The following is a 26,620-nucleotide window of genomic DNA, read 5'->3' on the forward strand; positions in this document are numbered from 1 at the left end:
TTATCCTGAAATAATTTTCGTTTTAGATATACCAAATTTATGTCAAAAAGAACAGTATGAAACAAGACAGCAACAAGAGAAGACACTTCTTAGAATTAGATTCATATGTCCTTTTAATATCAGAGGTAAATTACACACACGCACACATACACGCGCGGGCATACATACGCACATATATACACACGCACACACAAACGTTTAAAAACGTTCAAATTTACTGAAGCTAATTACACTAGATTATTGTACACGTAGAAAAGCGTCATCATTATCAAGTATATACGGTAGAAAAATAACGTTTCCTTGTGCAAAAATGCTTTAGTAGAATTAGTGAAAAAAGCAACGCGTCATTTCGCATCTGTGAACATAATAATCAATTAAATTATACTTTTAATTAATGGGAAATATGTACGTAATTGAAACTTGAAAATTGAACGATAAAGCTCTCTCGAATTAGCTATCTCAATTTAATATCTTATGATTAATTACGTTAAAAGAAATCAAGTTTGACCGTACCTTCTAATTGTAAGAGTTATAAGATAAATCTGGAAAAGACAAACAATTTTGATATATCAATTTATGTTTCTTAGAATTTTTGTATACATATATACTAGTATAATTAAACATGACTAATTAAGGCCCGGTTTCACCAACGTTGTTTAACTTTAAGCTTAGCTTAATTCGTTCTTTGTCTCTTTCCAACTGTGAAGCCTAATCTACAATGTGCTTTCTGCATCCAGAAACATTCTATTTTATGACGGAGATAAGAGATTTATGTCGCCAGTAAATAGTTAACATTATCTAAAGTGTTTTTTGTCGACCCAACTGGCAGGAAACTTACATCCACGAAGTTTTGACCATCCGGATTGTGGTCCTTATCAAGTGATTGGTAATAGTTAAAATTCTTATTGGGGTAATATTTTTCGCAATAAGAATTTTAACTATTACCAATCACTTGATAAGGAACACAATCCGGATGGTCAAAACTTCGTGGATGTAAGATTCACGAATAAAGTTTCCTGCCAGTTGGGTCGACAAAAAACACTTTAGATAATTCTATTTTATGTAAATAATTCAAAACGCTTAACAAACTTGTCGACAATTTGCGATTGTACAATGTATAATGCACAATTTATCAACTTGCCCAAATTTTGTAAGCGTATTTATTGGCTAGGAAATAGAATGTTTCTAGACGCAAAGGAGACGTTGTAGATCAGCCTTTACTTTAGAAAGAAACAAACGTTAATTAAACTAAGATTACAGTTAAGCGACGTTTGGCAAAAACCGGGCCTTAAACGTTAGAAAATAATTGGACGTTATCTTTATATATTGTAACAAAAAATCTTACAATAAAGCAAAACTCATATATATAAAGATCTGAATACTTTCCTCACAAATAATTCTAGTTTATCGCTAACATAAAAATTTTAAAGAAAAACAAATTTAATATATTATATAAATTAATCATATCAATTCGTTGCATTGGAATTTGAGAGATTTTACATACAACTGATTTTTGCACTGTAATAACCCGAAGCCGAGCTTATACAAAATAACATGGCGAATGTAACATAGCGAATGCGGTAAAAGAACTTTACACAATGTTATTTTCTACTGAAATACAATTGCAGTTGCGTGAATATCATTTCAAGGCAACGAGTTAATTAACAACTTGTAAAGTTAGCAAGTAAGATAACGTTACAGATGATGCTTAAAAGGAAAAGAGAACAATTGCGCAAAATAAACCGTCGCTTACTTGAGTGATTCTTAATCGTCCAACGTTATAATTTCGACATTATCAGCAAGGAGTTTATCCTGTGGTTTTTTGTTGGAAACACTAGCGGTTTTTGCCCTAGATATATCATACATGGTCATACAATCAGCGGCGGCTGACGACCTCAATGTCTCTGGGACCTTCGACGGCACTACACTCACGGAGGATGGCAGGGTTTTCGAGTAATCAATGGTAGGCTTCAACGGCGCCTTCTGCTGCGGTATTATCTCCAGGTGCGAGTGCTGTTGTAATTGCGACAGCATCGAGAGTGCCTCGACCGAGCTGCCGGGAGGGAATGAAGCCGGCAACGAGCTCGGCACCTCCAACGCCGACGTCGCCGGCGGTTTCGGCTTGCTGATGGATTTCTTGTAGCTGTGATATTTAGCGCTCGCCGCCGTCGCCGCTTTGATACCGGACTGCGAAGTAACGGGGCTTACCGAGATGCCGCTTAATTCCGGAGGTATGAAAGGCGATTGCGACATCGCGGAGGTAACTGTCGGTGGTATCGCGTTTAATAGATTTGGAAAATTGCCAGATATCGGCACTGGCATGGCCGTCGTCTTGGCCCCCGATTTCACCTTCCTCACGGGATGATTCTGCACGTTCGTCTGCGCCGAGTAAGGTCGCTGGGGGTTCTTCTTCGACAGTAATTTGTGCTGCAGCGACGTACCGGAACGTGATACGTTAGGTAAGTTCATGGGCAATGCCTGCTGCTGCTTTGATATCATCACCGGCGCGCCCATGGACGTGTGGGCGACGTGCGGCATGGCCGCGACCGGATTTGTCGTCACGGTACCACCGCTGTTCTTCAAAGGCGAGTGCGACAACGACGGATTGTGCGCCGGCTGCGGCTCCGTCAGTGATTTCGAAACCCGTATCTGCGGCGCGCTCATCTGTTTCGGCGGACTGTTTTTCACTTGCTGAATAATGGATGGCTTGAGCAGAGACACTTGCGTCGTCGCGTTGGACGAGTGTAATACCGGTTTCGTTGGCGATATATGAAGCGATTTGGGAATGTGGACGGGCAATACCGGTTCGGTTTGCGAGCTCGGCTGCTTACCAAGCTGCTTCGTCTTGTGATGAGGCTGCTGGCTCATCGAGGTGGTAACCGGCGTTATAGATATGCTAGGTCGGTCTTTCGTCAATGACATAGTCGTGTTAGTCTTGGCGGCTGTTTGATGGTACATGGGTGTCGGTCGCGAAGTTGACACTGTAGAATTGCTCAAACTCAATAATTGTTGCACCGACGCTGTCATAGGATCTAAAGAACCTTTTAGATTGTTTAAATTAGCGATGTTACTCGGAGCATTGATACTAGAGCTTGATGTACTCATTGTCGAAGCATTACTGATGTTGGTCATAGTAGTACCGGGATTATTTAAGCCGCTAGCGAGATTGGTCAATGACGATAAGTTCTGATACTGTCTAAGAATGTCTTGATAACTCCCTACTTGATTTAGGTAGGTCATAGCCGTTAGGGGATCCATTATATTGCTGCTCAGTCCGCTGGCAAGTATAGCCGATAACATGTTCGTATCGACCAGCGGACTCATGAAATAAGGATTTATCATAGAACGGTTCGGTCCGGATGTGCCCAGATAATTCGAAAAATTACTCTTGGGATTAAACTGACCCATCACGTTGCCACTTTGTTGCAAAGCGTGTTGCAAGTATTTGTTAACATTAGGCGGACGTCCTCTCGGACGTCCAGTGGATGTTAGATTTCTATGCGGTTTGCGATTCTGCAACGTTTGCGGGGACGTCGAGTTCACTGGTACTTGTGGCACGGGCGTCTGCGACAAATTAAAAAATATTAATTCGGTAATAATCCCATTACACATGACAATTGTGATAATGAGACGGCGGTTATTTACCGAGATAGTAGACGCAATCTGAGGTGGCACGTGAGAGCTATTGTTGCTGCTAATAGAGGCAATTTTGTTCGCTTGTATCTGACGTTGACAACATTTAATAGCGATCTCCAAAACGTTTCCTTCCAAGTTCTATAAAGCAATAAACGTACATTTGTTAGCATTTGAAATTGCGACTGTCATTTGATAATTGTCATAAATACGAGTAAAAAATGATAGCTTATAACGAACAATGTATAATCGTTTAACACTCTGAAAAAAAAGAGCCGGTTTTCAATAACGTAACGTAATATTTAACGACATAATATAACCTGTAATAGTGTTACATTATTGAAGAACATATTTTTTTATTTACTCAGTAAATACATTATTGTGTTGTTGCCAGTAAAGTGTTATGAAATCAGTTGTGCAAATATATATAAAAACACCTGGCAAGGAGCAAGATAAGATCCGATAAGAGATAAGACCCAAGAAGCTACATGTATATATTTCCGACAGCCTGTGATTATTGACAAAAGGATATCTTTTCCCGGATTTACCCACTTACTTTATTGCCTATGTACATTTTGTATGTATCTGTCAATAACGTTGCAAATGCTTGTATAGTCGAATCTTTGCCTTGAAAATGTTTCTGGACAAGTTGATATGTCTCGTGTACGTCAAGTAATACTTGTGTTCTAGCGTCCGTTCTAATGAGGTGCACGCTATCAATTGTGCTTATCGGGCCCATCGTCTGAACTCTGCTCCTGAGCGACTGTTGACAAAGTGTCAGAGCTTGGCGAGATAATTGTTCTCTTTCAGAATCACGTAAGTATTTCCTAAGTGCGGGAAAAGATTGCATATTACATCATCCATCTCCTATTCTCTCATAAACCTGTCTTGTTATATTGCATTCATTAGCAAAAGAACTAATAATACGTTCTAAATCTATCTTACTTGTCTGAATCAGGAATCTTTCCGAGCTGTATGCATAGTTGCATTAACATTCGGCTATCATTGCTTTCTTTCAACACCTGCATGAGTAACGTCACGCATTTCGACATGTGTGAAGCGAAGCTTCCAGGCCTGTCAATTTCATTGATTGGAATATGCCACACCCCCTGTAAAACAAACATTATTTTTAAAGAATATTTGTCTGAATGTCATGTCAATGATATGGAAAGAAAGTATTTGCTTCGACAATTATAACATTAAAAAAGATTAGACATTAAAGGCAATGATCGAAACGTTTAATGTTAAGAATCATCGTATGCGCGCTTCTTATTGTTAGTATATTACTTCACTGAATATCCGTTGTTTAGCTCCCATTGTTCTTAATGTCTAGTAATTTTTTATGCTTCTAGTCCTGTTTTTACTCGTATACTTTTCTTTTGGCAACCTTTATTTGGCAAATGACTGTCTCATGCCCTCTCCTCTTTTCTTTTATTTACACTCAACAATCGTTTAATTGTTCGGTCACTTTAAATTATATGCAGTCATTCCGTAATGGCTGTCACCTGTCTTTCCTTCTTTGTATCTTTAAGTTTGGACGTTAATTAATTTTCCCAAGAGACGGGAAGATTGTTAAAGTCACACTTTATGTTAATATTCTTCTAATTGTAAGTTTTAATCTGATCAACTTTTTCTTATCACACCATTTATTTCTCTTGAATTTTGTGACATTTATTGTCACAATTGTCTTTAAAAAAAAATGGTACTTAAAGGCGTTTCGACTCACATTAGGTCTTCCTTCAATTTGTTAAATTAATATCTTTTAATTTTCAATATTGGAGCCTATTCATTAATTTTATACATAATTACAGGTTTTACCAGATAAAGAAAGATGGTTTTAATGTGTACTGTATCTAAAATCATGATAATGCTGTATCTATTGTGTTTTGTCTTCAGGTAATAATGAAATGGTTATTTCATAATTGATAATTTGATGAGTTTTTACGGAATAAATACAAACATATTTTTTGTGAAACAGTAAAAGGCACGACACTAGACCAAGAAAAATGGTGATAGATGCTGATCCTGGAGGAGATGATGCTCTAGCAGTCATGTTGGCTGTCATGCACGAGGCTAAAACTCGTGAAATCGAAATTCTAGCCATAACTGCCACATATGGCAATACGAATTTGACAAACGTAGAAAAGAATTTATTAAAAATCTTAACAGTTGCTAATAGAAATGTGAGTATTTAACAACCCAATATTTTTAAATATATATTCAGGTTTTTTTTAAGTTTACAATATTTAAAAATCTCGTACAGTACGTAATTATAATTATTTTTGCAAAACTTGGCAGATACCCGTATACGCTGGACCTCAAAAACCACTAATAAATAAATATGAAACTGACTATTACTTTGGCAACGACGGATTTGGAGATTTTAATTTTACCCAAAACATAACTGCAAAGATCGACAGATCGAAACATGCTTCTGTAGCGCTCGTAGACTTGGTGAGACAATACCCAGGTACAATTACTTTGATTTTTAAGAAACTGCTCGCAGTACTAGCTTTATGAGATCTCTATTAATTTAATACGTATGTTGTAAATATCTAATTTTTTGTTATTTTTAGGTGAAATAACTGTAATCACTCTTGGACCTTTAACAACAGTTGCTACAGCAATTGCATTAGAACCTCATTTTCTACATTTAGTCAAGCAACACATCATGATGGGCGCAAGCGTCAAGAGCAAAAGAATTGAATTTAATTTTAAACAAGATCCAGAAAGTAATTGGATTGTGTTGAATAATACCAATAAACCTAGTATTATACTTCCAATAGACACAGTAAACTCTCACGCCTTCTCAATGGTAATATATCATAATATCTACAAATATATTTGCACTCGAGTCTTGTACTGATCTTCAAATAATGGAACTTTATTTTAACAGGATGAGTATAGACGCCTTTTCAATAATTTGGATAATTCGATCGCAAGCTTTTTGTACAAAGCTGAAAGAAAGGTTTTAGAAAAAGGAAATATATGGGAGCCAGCGGATGGTATCGCCATGGCAATTGCGTTACAACCAGACATGATAATGCAATCTTTTGAAACTAATTTAACTCCAGTACTTGTTGGTGACGCAAGAGGTTCAGCTTTGATCAATTCTGACAGCCGAATACGTAATGCAAAAGTTATAAAATATTTCGATAAAGCTGCATTTAAACGTTTATTATTAAAAACTCTTTCAAAATAATTTATATTGAGTATAGTGACTTAAATTGATAGATCATTATCGCATTATTCTAAATTAACTTTTAATTTCTTTCTGTATTATATGTGTATATATTTTATTTAATATTTAATATATCAGAAAGGTAAAGAATACAAGTATAAGACTTTGAAGAATACTTACATTAAAAAAGTTGGTACTTCTTCTCTCGGCAAAAAGTCCTTGAAAAGTTTGTCCGGGATAGAACTGACAAGTATACGTCCCTAGTAAGAGATCCTTACATTTCACGGTATTCTTCGCCTTTTTGTTATTAAAAAAGAAGTGTGAAAGTCTATAAAATGACTTGTGATGTTCCGCGAACCTTAATACACACTGCTCCAAGCCAGCTAAGCAATACGCAATTAATGTCGCTACTTCTTCTTCTGGCATCTGTTCCTCTAGAATTGAAAATATAAATAAATGTAAATTACAATTTTTGTACACAAATAAAATGTGACACTTGGAAATTATAAGAATGAGCAATAGTATACTTTACCATCTTTAACATTCTCAGAATCCTTCTTCTTTTTGTCCGGGTCGCTGTCAACAGATTCACTATCACTATCGCTAGAGCTATCGCTATCGGAACTATCGTCGCTACTACTAGATTCCTCGCTACTGCTAGAGCTCGAATTATTTGTCTCCGTAGTCGTAGTTGTGGTTTGCGTAGTCGTGGTGCTTTCTTGAGAGCCTCTTCTACTTAAAGTCATTTCTTCATTCGCATTGCCCTGCATTTTTCTCCTCTCTCCTATCTTGTCCTTATTTTCTTTTTCCTATACGTTGAATTGAATTGCACACATCAATTAATATTAAAAATTTATGTGTATATTGGTCAAATAAATTGAAGCATGTCACAAACTTACAGTAGTTTGCAAGTCTTCGTTCTGCAACCACTTGCCATCAAATCTCCTGGTATCCTCGTCATCCGCTGAAGACTGCTGGGTTTCCTGACTAATTTCCATTGCCTGTTTCATGAGAGCATCCATTAAATCCTGTACATCGTCAGTCTTACGTTCGGAATCAACTGCCAATATATTTGCTGAACTTTTCTTATTCTCCTCCGTTTTCGCCTGCAGCTTTGTTTTATCAGCACTCCTGTTCTCCAGCTTCTTCTTTTGTAATTTTGATTCATTACTTTCATCACTAGATATGATCATTATGTCATCGCTCGTTTTCTCCTTTTGCGACACCATATCGCAAACTTTAGTAATCAAATCATCTATTAAGGCTACGACGTCCTGCATTAATTGTAAGTGCGAAACGCTACTTAATTTTATTCTCTTCGTATTGTCATGTAACAGTTCATCAGGAAATCTCTTACGACTCTCCGACTTTCCTAGCTCTGTAGACTTAGTATCAGAAATTTTGTTTGACTTATCTACAATTTCTATCTCTTCAATACTATTTGAGCGTTGACATACTGCTACATTTTTATCTGTATCGGCTGTGCTGTCGAGTTCCTTCGACACACTTTTTTCAATATCATTCTCTTCTTTTTTCTTGTCGTTAAGTTTGGGCTGGTACTTCATAAAGGACCCTTCGGAGCAGTTTTTAAGATGCCAATGGAATAACTGACCTAATGATTTCTTCAGTGGTTTTCCCTCGTGTTGTTCTAAATACTTCAATATACTAGCATGAATGCGATAATGAACTTCTAGGGCCTCTATAGATAGATTTTGTGGACTCTTGTGGCTTATTCTACGTGGATATTGAGCGTTGTTCTCATATAACAATTCACTAGCCTGAAATTAAATCGTAATAATAATCAGTAAAGCCCGCTGCAGACGATGCTATTTTTCCTGCTGGATTGTTTGCGATTTAGTAAATTACTATCATTGCACCACTCAGCATTCAGGATTCCTAGTAATTTACTAAATTGCAAGCAATCCAGCAGGAAAAATAGCATCGTCTGCAGCGGGCTTAAATTAAAAAAATAAATGTCAATAAAAAAGGAGAAAGGATGTAATAAATAAGATGATTAACCTTTGCGTAATGTTCCAAGAATACAGGAGGATCCTGATTCTTTTTCTCTGCGACTTTACCAAGCATGTATTGATAAAGCCATCTTTCATCGTGCTGTATGGTTGGCTCTTCAATGGTTTGACATATTCGATTAGCAGATTCAAAGCACTGATCCGCAATCTCCAGCATCTCTTCCTTTCTAGTTTCCAAAATTTCAAATCTCTCCATACTCAACGTGTCGGTCTCCTGTTTGAGCAATCGCGAACAAAACGAATGAACCATATAAACGAAATTCCCGTATTCTGTCCAAATTACAGAATGACCAGGCGCAAGCTCGATGGCATGGTGATAACTCGACTGTGCTATTTTTGCCTTATTGAGAAACTTATCCTTTCCTCTAAAAATTTCACAAAGTATGGTAAAAATATATAACACATGAAGAATAAAGAGATGGAATTTAGAAAACAATACTTACATAGGTCTATAACTGTTTAACCAATTCTCTATTATGCTGCCCGTCGCCATAGCTAAACCTGCCCACGAATTTAATCCCTTTGGATATAAGCACAGATCTAATAAGTAATACCGGCACGCGTGTTCCCATTTATTGTTTTTGAAGTAAAAATCACCCAACAAGTAGTAAATAGTGGATGTCGCGTGCGGCAAAAGTTTTGTTACGCTCGGCATCTTATCTTTCGCGCCCATTATGTATGCCGTCATTTCGTCTATTATTTGATTCGGATCGCTTTCCTGCGGAACTAATCTGATTATTCTCTTAAGCAGTATTTCTGTATCCATGCTGATAGAAAGCACTCTGGCAGATTGAAAGTTTGGTAGTTGTTTCGGTTTATAAAAATCAAACAGCAGCTGCGCTCCGTCCCAGGTTAACTCCATTTGCGGTACTCCGTGATCCTGAAGGTACTTCGGCCGCGTTTTGTTCACCCTGTTTGGATGACCGTACAGACAAAAGAATATCTGTTCCAAATATTTCGTGAGCCTGTCCTTGATGGAGACAAACAGAGGAGTTTCGAGTTGTGGTATAACAAGGTTCATAATGAAGAACAGAAGTTTCGCTTCGTTGAAACAGCACCACGAATGTCTGCCGATAAATTCATGTGCAATGAATAAAATCATGATGGATGGTGGAATACCATCGTCCTCGTCATCCGATTCGGAGTTATTAGAACTGTTCAATTTACTTTTGTAAGTGGACTCAACCTTTGCTCTTTCCTTATCTTCTTTGCTGTTAACGAATCAGTTTCATGTAATGTATGTGATAACGAAATCACAGACATATTCTTCGATAAACTTACTATTGTAGAATGTAGTGTAACAGGATCCAAGGTAGAACAGTCTCCAATGGCATCTCCACAGCAGTTTCTGGTACATCCAATTGATGACAAACAATGTGAACTAGATTTTGCACCAATCTTGATAAACGAGACTCTGACAAATATTTTACTGAAATTATAATAAATCGTGAAATTAGCGTGAAAATTATAGAAAAGTTGTTAATGCTCAAATTGTGACCTTACCAACGAATACACTGACTTCGATTGTACAAGCTTCTAATTTCTCAAGTGCCGTTACAACAGAACTTGTCCACTTCTTCTGTTCAGCTTCGTCAGAGGAGTTCAAGTAATTTTGCCACGATTCATTCAGACAAGCCTCTGCCCAGACATAACATTCCTGAAAGTATTCAATATTATTAAAAATCTAGCGTTTTTTGCGTAACAATGTATGCACATATATTACTTATGTTATTACTTCGTAGTGTTGAAGTTGCCATAAGCTGTCAAGTAACATGTTTAATTGTCGAACTCTGTCGACAATATTTTCGTTAGTTACCAACAGTTTGGGTCTCTGTTTAGCAAATTTAAAAGTATCTTGCAATATGCAAGACAATTCTGCGTACTTCTTTTCTTCATACAGATGTTGAATTTCGCCCAATTTTTGACCCCTACATAATAAAAAATTAAATATTACAGTATCAACTTTAACACATGCACTGTCTTCGCACATATAATAGTATGTTAATATTTCATACAAGTCTTTTTAAAAAGTACCTCTGGATTGACGTAAGCTTCTTCTTTACAAGTTTGGCACTAATTTGAGAATTATTCTTACAATTTAAAAGCGTAATACATGGATTCAAGCTTTTACTTTCCATTTCGTGGAGACGGTTTAACAACTGAAAAATGGATATTTACAGTTTGTAACAATAATTATTTTAATAATAATTTAATATTAAACTTTCTTACCAGTTCTAAAGTTTCTACGACTATGTCTACATCACCTTGGCACAGAAAAATATTACTTTTAAGCCACAGAATTCTCAGTAATGTATACAAATTCTCTTCATTTAAAAGATCCTGTCTAACACTCGCAAATATTATGTGTCCTAATTCTTCTGCTGGCATTCCAGTGCCAAGTTTATCTAATCTGCAATTAACGATTTTATTTCTATATAAAAAGCTCAATTTTTATCAATAATAAAGGCACAATTATTGAGACCTTACGTTGGATTAGGCAGGGTATCCGGTTTATTATCTAGCCACCTGTCCGTATGAAGCTCGCCAAATAATAATGTCGTTTCGGTGTCCAACTTCAAAACTTGGCCATTGACATCCTCATCAAACGGTGATAAATGTGGAATATGTTGTCTGAAGAACAATTTTTAACTCCAAGTTTTTGTTTTTAACAACATGGAAAATTAATCCTTGCGTACCTACCGCATAAAGGCATATGCTTGTAGATAAACATCTGACATTCCTTTCGGCCATTCTTGGTTCCATTTAGTACATAACAATTCTGCAAACTTGGTAATAATTATCATTAAATTGCTTTTGCTGCTATGCTCGTTTATAAATGCGTCCACATCGGCAGTTTCTGCCTCTGATCCGAAGTATTTCCGTGGCTGACTGTACAGATTAATATTATATTAATATTATTATATTAGCAAAAAATTTGACAACAGGCAAATACCTTGTGTCAGGACTTGGCGATTTAGAACTTTCCGAGCTTTTGAGAGTTTCCATATTTTTATTCTTTTCCTGATTCGCAAACAGTTGATACATATCCATGGTGTCCATTGAATCGTCGAGATTTTTAGTAGCGTCATCCTTGGTCAATCTTATCGTGTCGGGTCTGCAAAACAGAGAAGGTATATTTTACGTTTCTAAACAAATTACGTCTACACACGTATTTAATGTACATACAACAGAGTGCTAGGGAACAATCTTCTAAGAGTTTCCTCCAACTGAACATCATCCCTCTCCGCTTCTCTTCTGTTCGAACCCCTCACTCTCGCGGATCGTCTCATGCTGCTGCAACTCCAAGCCCATTGCTGCAAGAAGCACAGCGCACTTCTGCGCCTTTTCTTCACCTTCTGTCCCTCCTCCTTTCCCTCGGCTTTCTCAGAATGAGTCTTATCGTCCGTCTTGCATATCCCGTCGCTTGCCTTCTCCGTGTCTTTCTCAGAAGCTTTATCGCTCGATTTATCGCTATCCTTGTCACTGGACTTTTCATTAGGCATTCCATTATCTACGCTGTAAACATCGTCCGTGACTTTGTCGCCTTCCAACTTGTCGACATTCGCGTCCGCCTCGGAGTGCACTTGTTCCTCCGACTCCACGTTCTTCGTTTCAGTTTGTTCCTCACACTGCAGACCGTCCGTGTCGGACATTCTCAACGTGTCCTCATCTTCGACTATTTGCACGTCGCTTGAGCAAGACTTCTTGTCCTCCTCGATCTCAATTTCCATCGCCGTGTCAGCATTAAAAACCTGATTGTCGTTCGACATCTCGCAATCTTCCGCCTCGATCTTGACAGATTTTTTTATATCGCTCTCCCCGTTCGGAACCGAGTCATTTTGCTGATCCACTTCCATGTCTGCGTTTTCTACAGCCTCCCCCTCATTGCTTGCCGCGTTCTTGTCACCGGGTTTTCGGACCGATAATACAATTTTACTGACAAAGTTGAAATTGTTCTCGGTGATGTACCTATGCATGTCTAGTATGCTTTCTCCGAGGGCCAGCCACGTGCAGCTCGTCAAGGGCACCCTTAAAGTCAACTCCGGCAAGGTTTTCGGCGTAAACTCCGCCTTGCAGACTTCCGCCCACTTTCTGGAAACTTCCTTCGCCTCCGCTAACAATTTGTCGCCCAATACATGATCGTATTCGGCGTATAAAGGCGGGTCTAGGTGCCAGTCGCTATTGTACAACTTGTAGCATTCCTCCATACACGGGATGTCTTTGAATATCTTGTCACGGAAGGCCAGACCCTTCACATAATTCGAATCCCTCTCCAACGCCACGGAAATATACAACAGACAGTTCATGTAATCAGGAACGGCGTATAAGGCAGTTATTAGATTGTCCAGGCACGGCCAGTGATTGAAATTACATTTCAGGCCTTGCTTGAACGACGAGCAGGCTAGTTCCAGGTTGGAGGTCTTCATGGCTAACGCGCCGAGCCTGTGCCACAGCGTCACGTCGGAATCGTCCAGATTCGCGGCCTTCCAATAATTCTCCACCGCGTCCTCGTAGTTCTCGCAGGCCGCCTGGATGGCGCCGATGTTCTTAAAGCAGGAATACTTCAGGGACAACATCGGTCTGGATCTGCCGTCCGGCACTTCGGGCTTCTCCACCTCGTCCAGCAGCTCGGTGTCCAGGAGATCCCTGAAGACGACCAGTGCTTCCTCCTGCTTGTCCTCCCTCAGCAGTTCCAAGGCTTTGTTGTACTCGGTCAGCGCTATTTGTTCCTGGAAGAAATATTTCACATTTTATCGCACGTATCAAGAGTGCGCGCGTCTCCAATTTCTACTCAAATATCCAACGCTCCCGTCGCTGCGAGAGCCTCGCGACTATCAGCGCGCTATAATTTAGCGAAACCACATTGGCGGGACGCGTGCGGGCAAGTCCGCTATCGCGAGACAGCGGGTTTTCAACGTCCAAATTCAATCGCAAGTCTTTTTTCGCAGCGCTTACACGATCCAACGATCAATGTTCCACTAGACAGATTTCGCTCCGAGGGCAATAAAACGGACTGTGCCTGTTGATTCAGCAGAAACCCCCATCTCGTGCCAGGAGTCTATGTCATGATCGGGGACTTTTCTCCACGTACAAGCCGCGGGCACGTTCGCCGTCAGCTCGACCGTTCGGCGCCTCAGACACCGTCAATCGGGCGCAGCGAAACCTTGCTCTACCGCGAGTACTCTGAGATAAAAATTCCGCGACAACGCCGCCTCGACGACGACCCAACGATGATCCACCTTGAACGCGACTCCACGTGTCACGCGCGTCCGTTTCTCTACGGGACCAGGAGTCCTTTTCACAGAAGCCTTCGCGACCGCTAGAACAAAATCTCGAGAACAACGCTCGGGCTTCTGCGCCGCGCCCGATTACGACACGTCGCGGGGGGGGGGCAAGCGAGTAAACGCCGACGCGAGGACGCGCCGTAAATCAACGCGCCCGAGGAGCTCGTGCATTTTTACTTTCTAGGTTACGGCGCCGCGGCGTAAACAGACGCGCGGTCTACCTGCGCCTCCTTCGTGATCGTCGGCACGTCCTCCTCCTCGCTCTCCTCGCTCGAATCCTCGTTGAGCGCCGATATCTTCATCATCCTGGCGGGTCCCGCGCGGCCTCGGCCCGCGAACAGAACGTCAACAAAACAGCCGGTGCTTCAGCACGCCGCCATGCCGTCGGGGGCCACGCACTCGCTCCTTCTCTTTCTCGTTGGGCGAGGATCCGGGCGGCGGCCGCCGAACGCACGCGGCGAGATCTCGGGATCGTCTCTCCTCGGTCCTGTCCTCGTTCCACCGCACGCGTTACGCGCCCCCGGGTCTCCGCGGCCGAGAAACGAGAGAAAGGGGGATAAATTGGATTCGCGCCGGGTGCAGGAGAGTGCAGCCGGGGAGGTGCACCGCCGCGTTTATCGGCTAGCGACCTGCCGAGCGTCAGGTCGGGTATCTCTCGCGCGCGGCGCGGAGGCGCGATTGAACTTTTAACTTGTTTATCTCGGCTTGTCTCGCACGGCGCAATACGATTAACATGTCACGGTGCGCGCAGCAGCGGCCGGGGCGCGCCAGCCGTACACCGCCGGTCGCGTCGGGCCCAGCTTAGTCTCCACCTCGGTTTGCAGCGCGAGCGATGTCCCGCTGGCGACGGCGATAATCGAGAGGATGCTGCGCGTCGAGGTAAGCACGCGTGCACGCACACGATCGCGCGCCCGGGCGAACGAAGCGGCGCTATCGTACACCGGCAGATTGCATCAGGTTTCTCCGTTCGAAGAAACGTTCCAGAATATGTCGAGAATGTAACGCGCGCATTAGCGCGGACGCTTCAGCCTGGTGCTGTCCAGTATACCCGCAGCCTCGATAGAGGCTGGCGTCAACCGTGTCCACGGAACCGGTCGCCGTAGATTCTACCTGGATCAGACTCTAATCAGCTTCATCTGTGCTAGATTCCACACGCAGTGCCGCTTTCTAAATTCGCACGGTCCTGCCAGTCTTAAGTAGGAAAGAGCTAAAAGGACTTTTATTGTGCAAATCAAACCCGAGCTTTCGATTGAGCGCACTTAGAAGTTCACACGGTTCTAGCTACGCTTATACTTTGCGCGAGACACTATCGTGTCTCGTGGTCTAACGGGTTTTTCTCTCGCGTTGAATTAATGATTAAAACTAAAATTCATTGTACGCTGAAACGCGTAGATATTACTTGATAAGCTAATTGTAGCTGGACCCGTCATCTGATGACACTGTAGTGGAAAGCGAATATTTGCCATCTTAAATTTTTCACTCGTGCGGCAGCTACAGATTTTTCTCGGTTTCTCCTGCCAGTGTGCCGTCGAGCGGATTCACTGTTGTTTCAATATTCTCTGTGAACAAAATTTATAATGAACATTTGGCAAAAGTCAATTGATATAAAACTCACTTTGCGACGATTCACAGGTTCTTTTGTGAACTGTCATCAATGACGCAATTGAATTACACACATAATCACGTTAGAAACGTATAAGATTTGAAGCATATGTTCCAATATAATATTTGGTAAAATAATTATGAATATTTCGTTGCATACATGATGCAGATTATGGCTGCGTGTCGCAATGTTTCTAAAAGTTACACAGATGATTGTCTCGTTTCAATAATAAATTGTACTATTTTACAATTAGACAGATATGTGACAGGATTTAAATAAAAGTTGCAAGTAAAAACATCGGTTTATAAACACATAGTGTTTACATCACTGCTCTTAAAAACTCCCGGATAAACAATAAAACATTATTTCCTGATGTTCGAGTTTAATATAAAATGGAAGAAAATACTATATAATAACATACTATCGTTGAGAATGATCGCAAATCAGTAACAGTCTTTAATGAGAATGTTGTATACAATAAACGTTGTTAGATTACAGAAGAGGTAAGGCTCCAGAAAGTGTAACGTACAATCAAGGAAAAACGTGACAACGATATTCAACTTCGTTATATGCATTTTGTAGCTTCTAACGCTATGGAAACGATAATAAATAATGAAGTGTAACAAGCAATAATTTAAAATTAAAATTCAAACGTTCAACAAAGCATCCTTACCGTTGACTGTACTCTAACAAGATGTGTAAAGTATATTACAATCCATTCTTGGCACTTTGAATCACCACTCAAACAAACTTCCTTATTGCAAAATGGAAAACTCACTGTTTGACAGATGCAAAAATAAAAATTAACTTAAAAAAATTATAAGTGATAATTTTTTTTTATACTGTTTCAGTTACTGTATTAATATAAATTGACAGAAGTATGTACATCGCAGAAGACCAGTTGAGAGATGATACGCGAACCGTAGATACAAAACGTTTGCTCGATTCTGCAATTGAAAGAGACAAAAGTATTATATTAAAATCGCCTTCTCCCATTTACAACAGATTTAACCAGAATTGGCGGTTAGGTGGGAATTTGGGTGAGCACATATATGATATACAAAATATTCTATTCTATTTTTTAGAGTAAGTGACAGAAATGATTTCTTTCTTTGTTTCTTATAGAACCTGAAATGAGACATTACTGGGCTGCGTCCTTTTGGCTACCAGTCGGATCTATTTTTATTCTCGCAGTGGTTGTTTTGCTAATGGTAACGACTAGAAATTTCTTGTATTCATGACGACTTCTTTTATTAACAGAACGTTAAATTAAAGCTTGAAATTTCAAACGATAATTACAGGTACTGTTCAAACGATGTCCTCACACGGTAGCCGTGATTGTTACTGCATTTCTTACCATCATCATCATACTGACAACTATGTTATCGCTCAATCACGATCCAGTTTATATGTAATGCATTTATACCAAATAATTGTACGTATATTGACTGTTATATTATTTTAATTAAGTCTTTCTTCCATATGTACATTCAACGGGGAGGCCCAAACTAATATATACAAAAATTTTTGTAACAATTGTACACATTGAATAAATGAATATGTTACTTACTACTAGAATTGTTCATTCATCATTCTCAGTTTAATCATATCTTCCGAAACACGTTCTACCGTTTCCAGATATTTCTCCAGCGTTGCATTTAACATCTCGTAGCTCTGAAATACAAATCTCGGCATGTATCGAGTCACGATACTGATACAAATACACAACTTGTGAAGATACACATTTGTCATACCTCTATATGGGCCGAGTCTTTCTTCAAGTGTTGTAATTCACTTAACAGTACTTCTATGGTATTAAGTGGTAACCAATTAGACGGCGCGGGAGCCACCAATGGTGTTTTCAGACCAAAATGTTCTTTACCGCTACCTAATACTGCGTTAATATAATCTACCGCCAAGTCGCTCGCTTCCACTAGTCGACCAGTATTCAGCATGAGACGTAGAAGCTCCGAGGCGTTGCGTTTCTACAATATTTTTATGTGAATGTAATATTTTGTAAATGTAGAAATATATAAATTTGGTCGGTCGCGCGCGAGCACTCACCTTGTACGATATCAATAGCCACTGTGGCAGAAAGACTCCGTCCTGCAGTAATTTCTGCGCAACGGCCTTGTGTAGTTCGCAGTTGTCACTCTCTTCGTGCTTCAACGTCAAATACTCCAACAGTCTCCAAGCGGTGTTCGCAATAGTTGTATTAGATATTCCAATATCTGGAGAAGAATATTGACTATCGTATATTCCTTAGAAAAAAAAGTATCATCCCGCAGCAACGGTTTAGAAAAATTTAACAACTATGCGTACCAAATATATCATTTTGTATCAGCCAATCCCAGGCATTTGGATCTTCGCGTTGACTCAATTTGATGCATTGAGAGGTCAGGCTTTTGAGTACAGAGGCTTTGCTAATTTTAAACTCATCGCACAAATGTAGCGCCGTTGCGTACAGACCAGTGCTACACAAGGTGACGATGAGCTCGGACAGTTCTGAAACATACCAAAATATTTGTTCAGAATAGTTTTTTAATTATAATATAAAACCCGTTCAATTTCCTTAATATAAATTACATAGTTAAGAGACATTTACCAGTATGCGTGACTATGTGCATTTCCGAATTTACTTTTGATATTTTTAATCTTGCATCAACTATATAATATTCCTTCTTGATATCATCTAACTCGAGTACTTCGATTTGTTTCTTTATCTTGTAGTGCAATACTTCTTTCCCGTCGATGCTTCTCTTCTTCTGTGGATTCGACGAGTTTATCTCTGGGCTACAGATGCTCTGATCAATTACAGGCCTCACGATCCATCTGTACCTCTCGTTCACGTGATGCAAAGCATTGATACACGCCAGTAGACATTGCGCCTGCTTCGCTATGATCGGAGCGGAGTGAGGTTCTTGACTTAAACGCATAGCTTGCTCGTACATTACAGATGCGGCTGTGAAAATATAAATGAAATTTGTAACATTTGTAACGACGTATGCTCGATTGTAGAACAAGAAACTCACCTTTCCGCATATTCTGCTTATTGACATGGAAACTGTACAGAAAATTATAATAATTGTTTTCCATAAGATCAACGCTTCTGGCTCTACCTTCTACTATTTTCTCGAGATCCTCATACATATTGACATAGGGGAAAGAAATTAAATTTATCAGTAATTTCTTCTCGAATAACGTGACAACCAGTTGCCGTAAGCAGTCCACTTTGCGCACGGGGTCTGGATTCGCGTTCAGGCATTGGTAAGCTTCCGTGTGGTGACCCAGGCTTAAATGTTGCGTGAATGTTATGGAATAAAGCGTCGGTAAATTCGGATCATCTTTGTCGGCCGTTGCTATGGCCGTTTCGACGATCTCTATGATACAGTCGGACGCATTGTGTTCCTCGAACAATTTGATAACTTTCAGGTAATAATGAACTAGATCCTTATTTTTCGTTGTCACGTTAGAATTGAGTAAGGCATCCACTAAAAACATGTCGGTCAATATTCCGTTGGAAGCACGAAGAAAATGATCGCACGCCTTCTGCATCTCTCCCATTTCTAGTAAGGCGACGGCTAATATGAATTTCCTCGAGGCGCTATTCCACTCGCACCACGTGCTCAGGAGCCTCACGTACTCTTGAACAAGCAGGAACTGGCAACTGGAGAGTAGCCATTCGGGAAAGATAAAATTTCCGGATATCGGCCATCTAATTGCTTCGTTCAGGAAAATATAGAGGGACGAATTTCATGAATCTGGAGTGAATCTACATTTGGACTTCAAGTCGCAAAAAATTGTTATTAAAGGATACACAAGTTGCGCGATGAGCGTCACATGCGTCAGCATACTGTAATGCCACGGTATCAGAGTGGTTGGGTCCATATTCGCTTGGGCCATCAGAATATGAGCGTGTTTCGCGCCGCTGCTGTGGATAAACAGTTCCAACAGCGAGAGAGATCGATGCTGCCTTTGTCCAACGTTAATTCGCGAGTCACTGAGCTTGAGAGATGAAAGACGCTGTGAGCTGGATTCTCTGAAAACATTAATTATCTCCTTTATACATGACGTTTCTGAGATATTACATGACAATCGGAAATAAATTTATATTGTCTTTGCGCACTAAAACGATAAGACTCACAGTAATGATTGCGAGGGCGTATACGTCGCCGTCGACTCGCATATCCACGTGACGGCATAGTAAGCTTGAGTAAGTACAACGGTTCTCGGCGTCAACGATGATCTTATGGTGTGCAAAGATCTCGAATTGAATATTTCAGGACGTAGCAGTATGAGTTGTTGCAGCATCAATAAATCCCTGCAGATGGAGAATCTCAAGAGCGCTATTTGCGTTATGGTTTCCGCTACCGCAGAAATTCCTAGTTGACTGCCGAATAGATGACTGACGTTCAACAAGACTTTCGAGGTGTGATCGTCCTCGAATTGCAGCTTATTTGGCTGCCCGAGATCATACGTTAGAGCTTCCAACAACATGGCCATGGCGCTCGACAGGTCTTTAACGTTGCTCAGTTTGTGACAGAGTTCCGATTGGAAGTCAAAATCAGACAGCTAATTTCAACAACGTACGTGTTACACGGGAATGATATTTCCAACGCATAAAGAAATGTAGGGTAGAATTTATTTAAAATACTCACCGGATCGTCGGGTTCCAGCGTTAGTTTCGACAGCAAATCGTCGATTATGATATCGGGACTTCTCAGATGATACAATTCTCTCTCGATTTCCGTTTTGACCTCTTCAGATAATTGCTCTCCTAACATGATCAACGCGGACATCAACGCGATCAGGTCTTGGCACGTGTCTTCGTCTTGCGACAGAACGGGCGTTGTCTTGAACCGGGAAATGCAGGACTTGTCGTTGCAAAGCGCCAGATGTTCCAAGGCTTCCATAGGTCTTAGAAGCGAGAACGAGGACTTCTTCAACAATACCACGCCGTAAACGTTCGGCAGCAGCAGCAGACCTACAGGGCGAGTGCCGTTGGCGTGGTATTGGACGACGCACGAGTAGAATTTCGACCAGCATCGATTGGCGATCTCGAGATAATCCTCATCCATAATCACGTAGTCCATCACTTCCGCTTGCATCTCTGCCTCCACGGCCATGCACACCCTCTCCTTCAAAACGGCCGGCGAAAAGTTCATTTCCGCCACCACGTTGGACCTTCTGTAGATGCTAAGAGCTTTCGTGATGTCCGCCAGCGAGAACTGTCCAGGATGAAAGATGTAATTGATGTACGCTTCCCTCGGATCCGTTCCAGGCTCGGTCACAATGTAATCTCTGTCGCGCGCTTGCTCCAAGATCGTAGTCTCCCATTCGGGAATGACGCGGTGCTGTGCGGTGAGCGGCAACTGTGCGTGCGTCACCGCCACCGCATCCATGTCCGCGGTCCTCCACACCGCCCACAATCTGGTCGGCGTGAATGCAAAATCTACCAGATGTTGCTGCGCAGGAAACAATGTGGATTTATTACAAGCTTGTTCCATAGTAAAATACATAGAAAGAAAGACATGTCAACGAGAGTACTCACATCCGGCGCATATAACGTACATAATCTAACAAACTTAAATATGCCGTTGTCCTGCACGGGCTTCAGAATGCTGAATTCGCATTTCGTGCCAAATTTCAAGAAAGTTCCAAGATACAATTCGTTATCGTTGCCCAACGCTTTCCTCAGGACATGGCCCTGCGCGCTTAGAGACACAATGCGATTCTCGGTTGCTGCGTCCGTCACAGCTATGCACTGCGTCTTGTTACAAGACCATATTCGTATATTGCCCTCTCGACACAATGCAAACAGATACGTGTCGCTACCGTAACTGTGTATAACGAGAGACATGGCCACGTAAGCCTCGGTATTACGGCCTCTGAACGCAGTGGCTATACCGCTCAGAAACTTGGGCATTATCGAGTCCTGCTTCAGTTCGCTGGCGTGCACGAGGCCCGTGAGGGTATCGAGCCTCAAGAGTAATATTGTGGCCGAGCTGTAAGCAAGAGCGAACAATGCCTCTTCCTGCGGCCACGTGAGCCACGACGCTGCTGCGTGAGGCACTGGAGAATCTAAAAGCAACAGTGTCGGGTGAATATCTTGACACGATTTCATTGTTGTAAGTCTGCAGTCTGAAATGCGCTCAAATGCTTTCGCAGTGCTAAAAATGTATACTGTAAATGACGTAAACTGTATGGCGAGCGTGGCGCAGAGACATGTGCGCATATCCCTGTCCTCCGAAAAGGGGGTTTGTGAGAGGCTAACAACCCCTCGCCGTCCAAATTCACTGTTGCATTTGTTGTGAAGGCGAGGGTCCACTTGGGGCTGTAGAGCCGGTTATGATGATAATGAATGACGTAAACTGTAGACTTTTAACACTGCGAGCGCATTTTGGACCACAGCTCAAGTATTACTATATTCCGCGCGCTCTTACTTGTCGCTCCAGCATTGGAGATGATGTGAAATGTGTGAGGATCTCTGGCATGTTGTGCGGTGGCTTCGCTAAAGATAGACTGTACACTCAAGTCGGTATATGTGCCTAATAGATTTTCCTTGAAGAAGAGAGTTAAAAAATGTAACATAAAACATAACATATTAAAATGGCATGGAACAAATTACTGAAATTACACATCATTTTCAGGCTAAAAAAGCAGTAATGGGTCTAACAAAATTAAACAAAAACTAGTCTTAGGCATAAATCTCTTTGGTTTAGAATGCAACATTGACGTTAGAAATGTTTAATAAGGAAAACTGCAATTTTTGACGTTATTTGGACACTATTTTGCATTACTTTGCGTTTTAAAAACGTGTTAAAACGAAGTTGGAGGACTCCAAAATATAAAGAGATGACATTAAAAACGTTCCCGGGGCATTTTGCAGTATTTTGCGTATAAAGACAACGTCAAGATGTCACACCTCTAGTAATAAGATATACAGAGACGAGTAAGAAAATTTGCGCGTACCTGATTGTGAATCTTATCGGGGTGAGAAAAGGAGAGCTTGTGAACGCTGGAGACTGTGACGATCAAGATGACGACGGAGTTGATCGTCTCGTGGATGGAGATTCCATCCAGAATTGGAGTGTCCGTGAACTTGTATCTCACCCGGCAGTTGGCGAGATTAACGTCCAGACTGTGCTCGACCAATTCGAGCACGTCGTGGGAGATGCGCCAGTAAATGAAGCGGTTGCGAGTGAAATACTTGGAAGAATCTTTATAGGCGTAGCCACCTGCCCTCTCTGGTACTTTTATGTCTTGCAACGTGCTTTGGCTTCCGCCTGTGAAAATAACATTCTTATTATCTGCTCCTCCGTTTTTAGCCTTTAGAGCGCCGGGAGGTCCACTTTTGTGCCTCTGAATTTTCGCGATCCGATGCAATGTGCACATTACTTAATTATAGATCAATTTTTGGAAAACAAAGAACGGTATTTTAATGAAAAAGTGCTGGCAGCTTAGAAGTTGGATAACAGTATAATAGTGTAATTATCTTAACTTTCGTCACGTATAATTTTCAATTATAAGACTTTGTGTAACAACAATAGTGTCCAATTAAATAGCAATTGCTGTTCTAAAATTATAAATTTTACCGAAACGCGGCAAACTGACGTGCGCGTTTGACGTGCGTGTGCAAGAGAAAATCGGTGGCGTACATCGCTCGATTTGCACGTGTGTGCGAGAAAATCCGAGACCGAACCGCCCGGAACGCGCGGCGGACGGGCGGAGGTTAGGCGGGCACGTGAAAATTGATACTTGGACCGGCGAGCGTCACGCGACGCGCTATTTCGCGAGCGTCGCGTCCGCGCGTCGCCGCGAGCGGTCCCTCGGGACGCTTTTATGTGACGTCGCGAGCGAAATTTCGGTTTGCCGGGCGGCCGAGCCACCCGGCCGGAGGTTAGGGCACGCTTTACCTGTGTTCAGGGTGATCTCCTTCCATTTCTCTGGCAGAGTTTGATCCGGCACGACCTCGCGGTAACCCAGCGGGAACTCTACCATGTTCCGATACCTTTGAAGGAGCCGCTGCGACGACACCCGTCACTTTGCATCACAGAAAAACCGCCGAGGATTTTGAGCGGTTATCGAACGGTTTTTTGGCGCTCGCCTCGTGCTCCGCGCCGCGTCATCGACTGTGCGCTATTGAAGATGGCCGATCTCTCGGGGAAACCTCGCAAGCGCCCTCTCGACAATAAGTCTGTTCTTTTTAACTGAACCTTAAGCCCGCTGCAGGCGAAGTTGTTTTTCCTGCTTGATCGCTTGCAATCTAATAAATTACTATCGTTGCACCATTCAGGGGCCCCGATTCTTGAATTCATTCGAGGAAGAAACGTATACGAAAATTCTGCTCTGACAGAAAAGTTGAAAGTCGATTGGTTAAAGCCATGCGAATAGCCTATCAACTTGCAACTTTTCTGTAAGAGCAGAATTTTCGCATACGTTTCTCCTTCGAATAAATTCAAGAATCGAGCCCCAGCACTCAGGATTCCTAGTAATTTATAGCCCAGCAGCGGGCTTTAACAATAAAGACGAAGAACGCTTTGAAGAATTTGCAGCGTCAAAGTGGAGCGCAGCCGTGATCCGACGTTACGTTCAAAATCGTCTTAATTTTCACACCATCCAATATTTATAAGTATATCTCTAAAGAACAAAACAATAGCAAACAAATGTATACAGTTTATGGCACGTGTGCTACCGAAAATGCACTCGGTGCACTCGTGCACGCGCGGCAGGGAGTCACGTGGGCTCGTCCAGCTGCCTGGCGTCGTCTGGCGTCGTCCCCCGCGTCGCGTCTGAAATGCCGGCTGATTGGCGAGCGGATGCTCGCGGGACGCCCGCGGACGTGGCGCGCCATTCGACACACGCGAATTACGTGATTATCGGACGGAGCGGCACAAATGGGCCCGAATGGAACGGCCGTAGCGTCGTTGCCGACGATATCCTCCGAGCCGGCGTGATTCCGACGTGCGCGCTCGCACTGCGAGATGTAACCCGACGCCCCGAGCGTTGACGCCCTGCCGTTAACCCGGTCGCCGTGTTTGCGCGCAGCCAAGATGAACAAGAAGGTGGTCACCGCGTTCTACCTGACGCTTAACATCGTCTTCTCGATTATAATCGTGCTCCTCAACAAATGGCTCTACGTCCACACCCGCTTCCCGAACGTCACCCTCTCCATGATACACTTCCTCATGACGTTCGTCGGTCTGATAGTCTGCGAGAAGCTGGACGTCTTTTGCGTCAAGGACATCGACATCAAGGAGATGGTGCTGATCGCGATGACGTTCTGCGGCTTCGTCGTCCTGACGAACCTGAGCCTGGCCCACAACACGGTCGGCACCTATCAGGTGGCGAAGATGCTGACGACACCCTGCGTGATCGTGATGCAGATGATATTTTACAGGAAGCGCTTCGGCGTGCTCGTCAAATTGACGCTGATCCCGATCACCCTGGGCGTCGTCATCAACTTCTACTACGACATACAATTCAACGTCGTCGGGACCATCTACGCGACGCTGGGCGTACTCGTCACGTCCCTGTATCAAGTTGTACGTGCCGCACGCCGATGCCCCTCGCTTTTCAATGCGGGGAGTCTAGTTTTAAGGATGTGCAGGCGTAACACCGATTATCGCACTTGTTCTTTTGCAGATGATAAATAGAAAACAGAAGGAGTTCCAGATGGACCCGATGCAGTTGTTGTTTTACCAAGCGCCGCTGTCCGCCGTCATGCTGTTGATTGTTGTCCCAATTCTAGAGCCGGTCGGGCAGACGTTCGCGCACAATTGGTCGCTGTTGGACATAGTAGGTTTCTGAAACGTTGCCGGCGACAAGAGAAGCTACTGAGATTGAACGATCGCATTGTACGTCAATTACAGATGATGGTGGTACTGTCCGGTGTGGTCGCCTTCTTCGTCAACTTGACTTCCTACTGGATCATAGGAAAGACATCGCCTTTAACGTATCCTTACATTAGTGTTATGTCACGAGACGCCGACAAACTTGCGTGTTATACACTTTAACAAAGCGCTCAGATACAACATGGTCGGACATTCCAAATTCTGCCTCCTGCTGCTAGGAGGCTCGTTGCTTTTCCATGAAACGTTAGCGATAAATCAAGTCATTGGTATAACTTTGACGCTGGTGGGGATTATATTGTACGCTCACGTCAAAGTAAGTCTGGCGAGTCTTTAACGCGACGTCTCTTCATCGGTACTTGGCATTTAATGCGCGAAATCTCTCCTTCCAGATGAAAGATAACCAGACGACGGTGTCGGAGGACAAAGAGACGAAGCCTCTGTACAAAGTATGATTCCGTTTCAGGGGGAGACAGAAGCGAAGGAATTGAAAGAGATAAGTCGCAGTACTTAATGACGCATAAGTTTTGTAAGCTGTTGAAATGTACATTGCAATAAACATTTATTTATTATTCTCGAGCTCGTTCGCGTGTGGTTCCTCATTCTAAAAATCATTGAGTTGCACGATAATATGGCGAACAGTGGTGATTCTATTCCAATATTTGTAACTTGTATTATAATTTTAACTTAATGTACTTTAATTATAATTAAATACGTGTGAATTTTCACTATGCAGAAAGATTGAAGTTCAATTAGCTCAATATTTGTAATTTATATTATAATTTAAATTTAATATACTTTAATTATAATAAAATATGAGTAGTTTTCGCACAGAAACGGAGTTCAACATTTTTAACTTGTATTCTAATTTTAAAGTATCACATAAATTATAATTAAAGTACAGGTGAATTTTCAGCATATAGAAATGCATCAAAAAGATGAAAGTTTGACTTCTCGAACGTCTGTCAACTGTAATTATCCCACTACATCTTCTAATTCTCCTGTTATCCAAGAGAGGCAGACGAGAATACGTGGTC

At 41.8% G+C, this 26,620-nt stretch overlaps 5 protein-coding genes across 6 annotated transcripts; 3 read left to right on the forward strand and 2 right to left on the reverse strand.

The window, feature by feature from the left end:
• Window positions 1-95: 95 nt before the first annotated feature.
• Window positions 96-14,712, reverse strand: LOC105569482 (calcineurin-binding protein cabin-1-like). Its single transcript, XM_012025987.1, has 20 exons — window positions 14,351-14,712; window positions 12,031-13,574; window positions 11,798-11,959; window positions 11,545-11,733; window positions 11,332-11,475; window positions 11,074-11,254; window positions 10,879-11,003; window positions 10,580-10,772; window positions 10,348-10,501; window positions 10,126-10,273; window positions 9,288-10,055; window positions 8,834-9,209; window positions 7,714-8,592; window positions 7,347-7,623; window positions 6,995-7,248; window positions 4,579-4,742; window positions 4,190-4,460; window positions 3,646-3,774; window positions 1,754-3,564; window positions 96-542 (listed from the first exon to the last, which is right to left on the reverse strand). The coding sequence occupies exons 1-19, from the start codon at window positions 14,432-14,434 to the stop codon at window positions 1,765-1,767; spliced, it is 7,842 nt and encodes a 2,613-aa protein (XP_011881377.1). The 5' UTR covers window positions 14,435-14,712; the 3' UTR covers window positions 96-542; window positions 1,754-1,764.
• Window positions 2,382-6,940, forward strand: LOC105569481 (inosine-uridine preferring nucleoside hydrolase-like). Of its 2 annotated transcripts, none has more exons than XM_012025985.1 (7): window positions 2,382-2,459; window positions 4,324-4,449; window positions 5,445-5,529; window positions 5,612-5,816; window positions 5,932-6,103; window positions 6,210-6,448; window positions 6,530-6,940. In XM_012025985.1, the coding sequence occupies exons 3-7, from the start codon at window positions 5,465-5,467 to the stop codon at window positions 6,833-6,835; spliced, it is 987 nt and encodes a 328-aa protein (XP_011881375.1). In that variant the 5' UTR covers window positions 2,382-2,459; window positions 4,324-4,449; window positions 5,445-5,464; the 3' UTR covers window positions 6,836-6,940. The 2 variants fall into 2 exon arrangements, with proteins under 2 accessions (XP_011881375.1, XP_011881376.1); XM_012025986.1 differs by lacking the exon at window positions 2,382-2,459 and adding an exon at window positions 3,868-4,210.
• Window positions 14,713-14,835: 123 nt separating the features above from the next.
• On the forward strand, window positions 14,836-17,302 carry LOC105569480. Its single transcript, XM_012025984.1, has 4 exons — window positions 14,836-15,008; window positions 16,584-16,772; window positions 16,858-16,943; window positions 17,034-17,302. The coding sequence occupies exons 2-4, from the start codon at window positions 16,613-16,615 to the stop codon at window positions 17,145-17,147; spliced, it is 360 nt and encodes a 119-aa protein (XP_011881374.1). The 5' UTR covers window positions 14,836-15,008; window positions 16,584-16,612; the 3' UTR covers window positions 17,148-17,302.
• On the reverse strand, window positions 16,599-23,888 carry LOC105569479 (nuclear pore complex protein Nup160 homolog). Its single transcript, XM_012025982.1, has 14 exons — window positions 23,649-23,888; window positions 22,705-23,018; window positions 22,176-22,293; window positions 21,284-21,813; window positions 20,391-21,197; window positions 19,877-20,304; window positions 19,550-19,771; window positions 18,765-19,447; window positions 18,338-18,694; window positions 18,055-18,237; window positions 17,797-17,963; window positions 17,487-17,717; window positions 17,303-17,406; window positions 16,599-16,679 (listed from the first exon to the last, which is right to left on the reverse strand). The coding sequence occupies exons 1-13, from the start codon at window positions 23,731-23,733 to the stop codon at window positions 17,305-17,307; spliced, it is 4,227 nt and encodes a 1,408-aa protein (XP_011881372.1). The 5' UTR covers window positions 23,734-23,888; the 3' UTR covers window positions 16,599-16,679; window positions 17,303-17,304.
• Window positions 23,889-24,503: 615 nt separating this feature from the next.
• LOC105569485 (solute carrier family 35 member E3-like) lies at window positions 24,504-26,163 on the forward strand. The gene is made up of 5 exons (XM_012025992.1): window positions 24,504-25,277; window positions 25,378-25,530; window positions 25,605-25,687; window positions 25,761-25,899; window positions 25,976-26,163. Exons 1-5 carry the CDS (start codon window positions 24,786-24,788, stop codon window positions 26,036-26,038), a joined length of 930 nt encoding a protein of 309 aa, XP_011881382.1. The 5' UTR covers window positions 24,504-24,785; the 3' UTR covers window positions 26,039-26,163.
• The last annotated feature ends 457 nt before the right edge of the window (window positions 26,164-26,620 follow it).

The sequence above is a fragment of the Vollenhovia emeryi genome, unplaced genomic scaffold (genome assembly GCF_000949405.1).
Source record: "Vollenhovia emeryi isolate VEMERY1.0 unplaced genomic scaffold, V.emery_V1.0 DF939124.1, whole genome shotgun sequence".
NCBI lineage: Eukaryota > Metazoa > Arthropoda > Insecta > Hymenoptera > Formicidae > Vollenhovia > Vollenhovia emeryi.

What these genes read in the sequence shown, in the direction of transcription:
- LOC105569485 (XM_012025992.1), top strand. Translation starts at nt 24,786, where the DNA reads ATGAACAAGAAGGTGGTCACCGCGTTCTACCTGACGCTTAACATCGTC. An exon ending in ATTGGTCGCTGTTGGACATA is followed by an intron (nt 25,531 to 25,604) that starts GTAGGTTTCTGA and finishes CGTCAATTACAG; the next exon opens with ATGATGGTGGTACTGTCCGG. An exon ending in TATTGTACGCTCACGTCAAA is followed by an intron (nt 25,900 to 25,975) that starts GTAAGTCTGGCG and finishes CTCTCCTTCCAG; the next exon opens with ATGAAAGATAACCAGACGAC.
- LOC105569482 (XM_012025987.1), bottom strand. Translation starts at nt 14,434, where the DNA reads ATGATGAAGATATCGGCGCTCAACGAGGATTCGAGCGAGGAGAGCGAG. An exon ending in CAAGCATATGCCTTTATGCG is followed by an intron (nt 11,476 to 11,544) that starts GTAGGTACGCAA and finishes ATTGTTCTTCAG; the next exon opens with ACAACATATTCCACATTTAT. An exon ending in ACGAAGACTTGCAAACTACT is followed by an intron (nt 7,624 to 7,713) that starts GTAAGTTTGTGA and finishes TTCAACGTATAG; the next exon opens with GAAAAAGAAAATAAGGACAA.
- LOC105569480 (XM_012025984.1), top strand. Translation starts at nt 16,613, where the DNA reads ATGTACATCGCAGAAGACCAGTTGAGAGATGATACGCGAACCGTAGAT. An exon ending in GCGGTTAGGTGGGAATTTGG is followed by an intron (nt 16,773 to 16,857) that starts GTGAGCACATAT and finishes TGTTTCTTATAG; the next exon opens with AACCTGAAATGAGACATTAC. An exon ending in CAGTGGTTGTTTTGCTAATG is followed by an intron (nt 16,944 to 17,033) that starts GTAACGACTAGA and finishes CGATAATTACAG; the next exon opens with GTACTGTTCAAACGATGTCC.
- LOC105569479 (XM_012025982.1), bottom strand. Translation starts at nt 23,733, where the DNA reads ATGGTAGAGTTCCCGCTGGGTTACCGCGAGGTCGTGCCGGATCAAACT. An exon ending in CTCCAATGCTGGAGCGACAA is followed by an intron (nt 21,814 to 22,175) that starts GTAAGAGCGCGC and finishes TGTTGCTTTTAG; the next exon opens with ATTCTCCAGTGCCTCACGCA. An exon ending in ACGCTCATCGCGCAACTTGT is followed by an intron (nt 19,448 to 19,549) that starts GTATCCTTTAAT and finishes CGAAGCAATTAG; the next exon opens with ATGGCCGATATCCGGAAATT.
- LOC105569481 (XM_012025985.1), top strand. Translation starts at nt 5,465, where the DNA reads ATGGTTTTAATGTGTACTGTATCTAAAATCATGATAATGCTGTATCTA. An exon ending in CTATTGTGTTTTGTCTTCAG is followed by an intron (nt 5,530 to 5,611) that starts GTAATAATGAAA and finishes TTTGTGAAACAG; the next exon opens with TAAAAGGCACGACACTAGAC. An exon ending in CTTGGTGAGACAATACCCAG is followed by an intron (nt 6,104 to 6,209) that starts GTACAATTACTT and finishes TGTTATTTTTAG; the next exon opens with GTGAAATAACTGTAATCACT.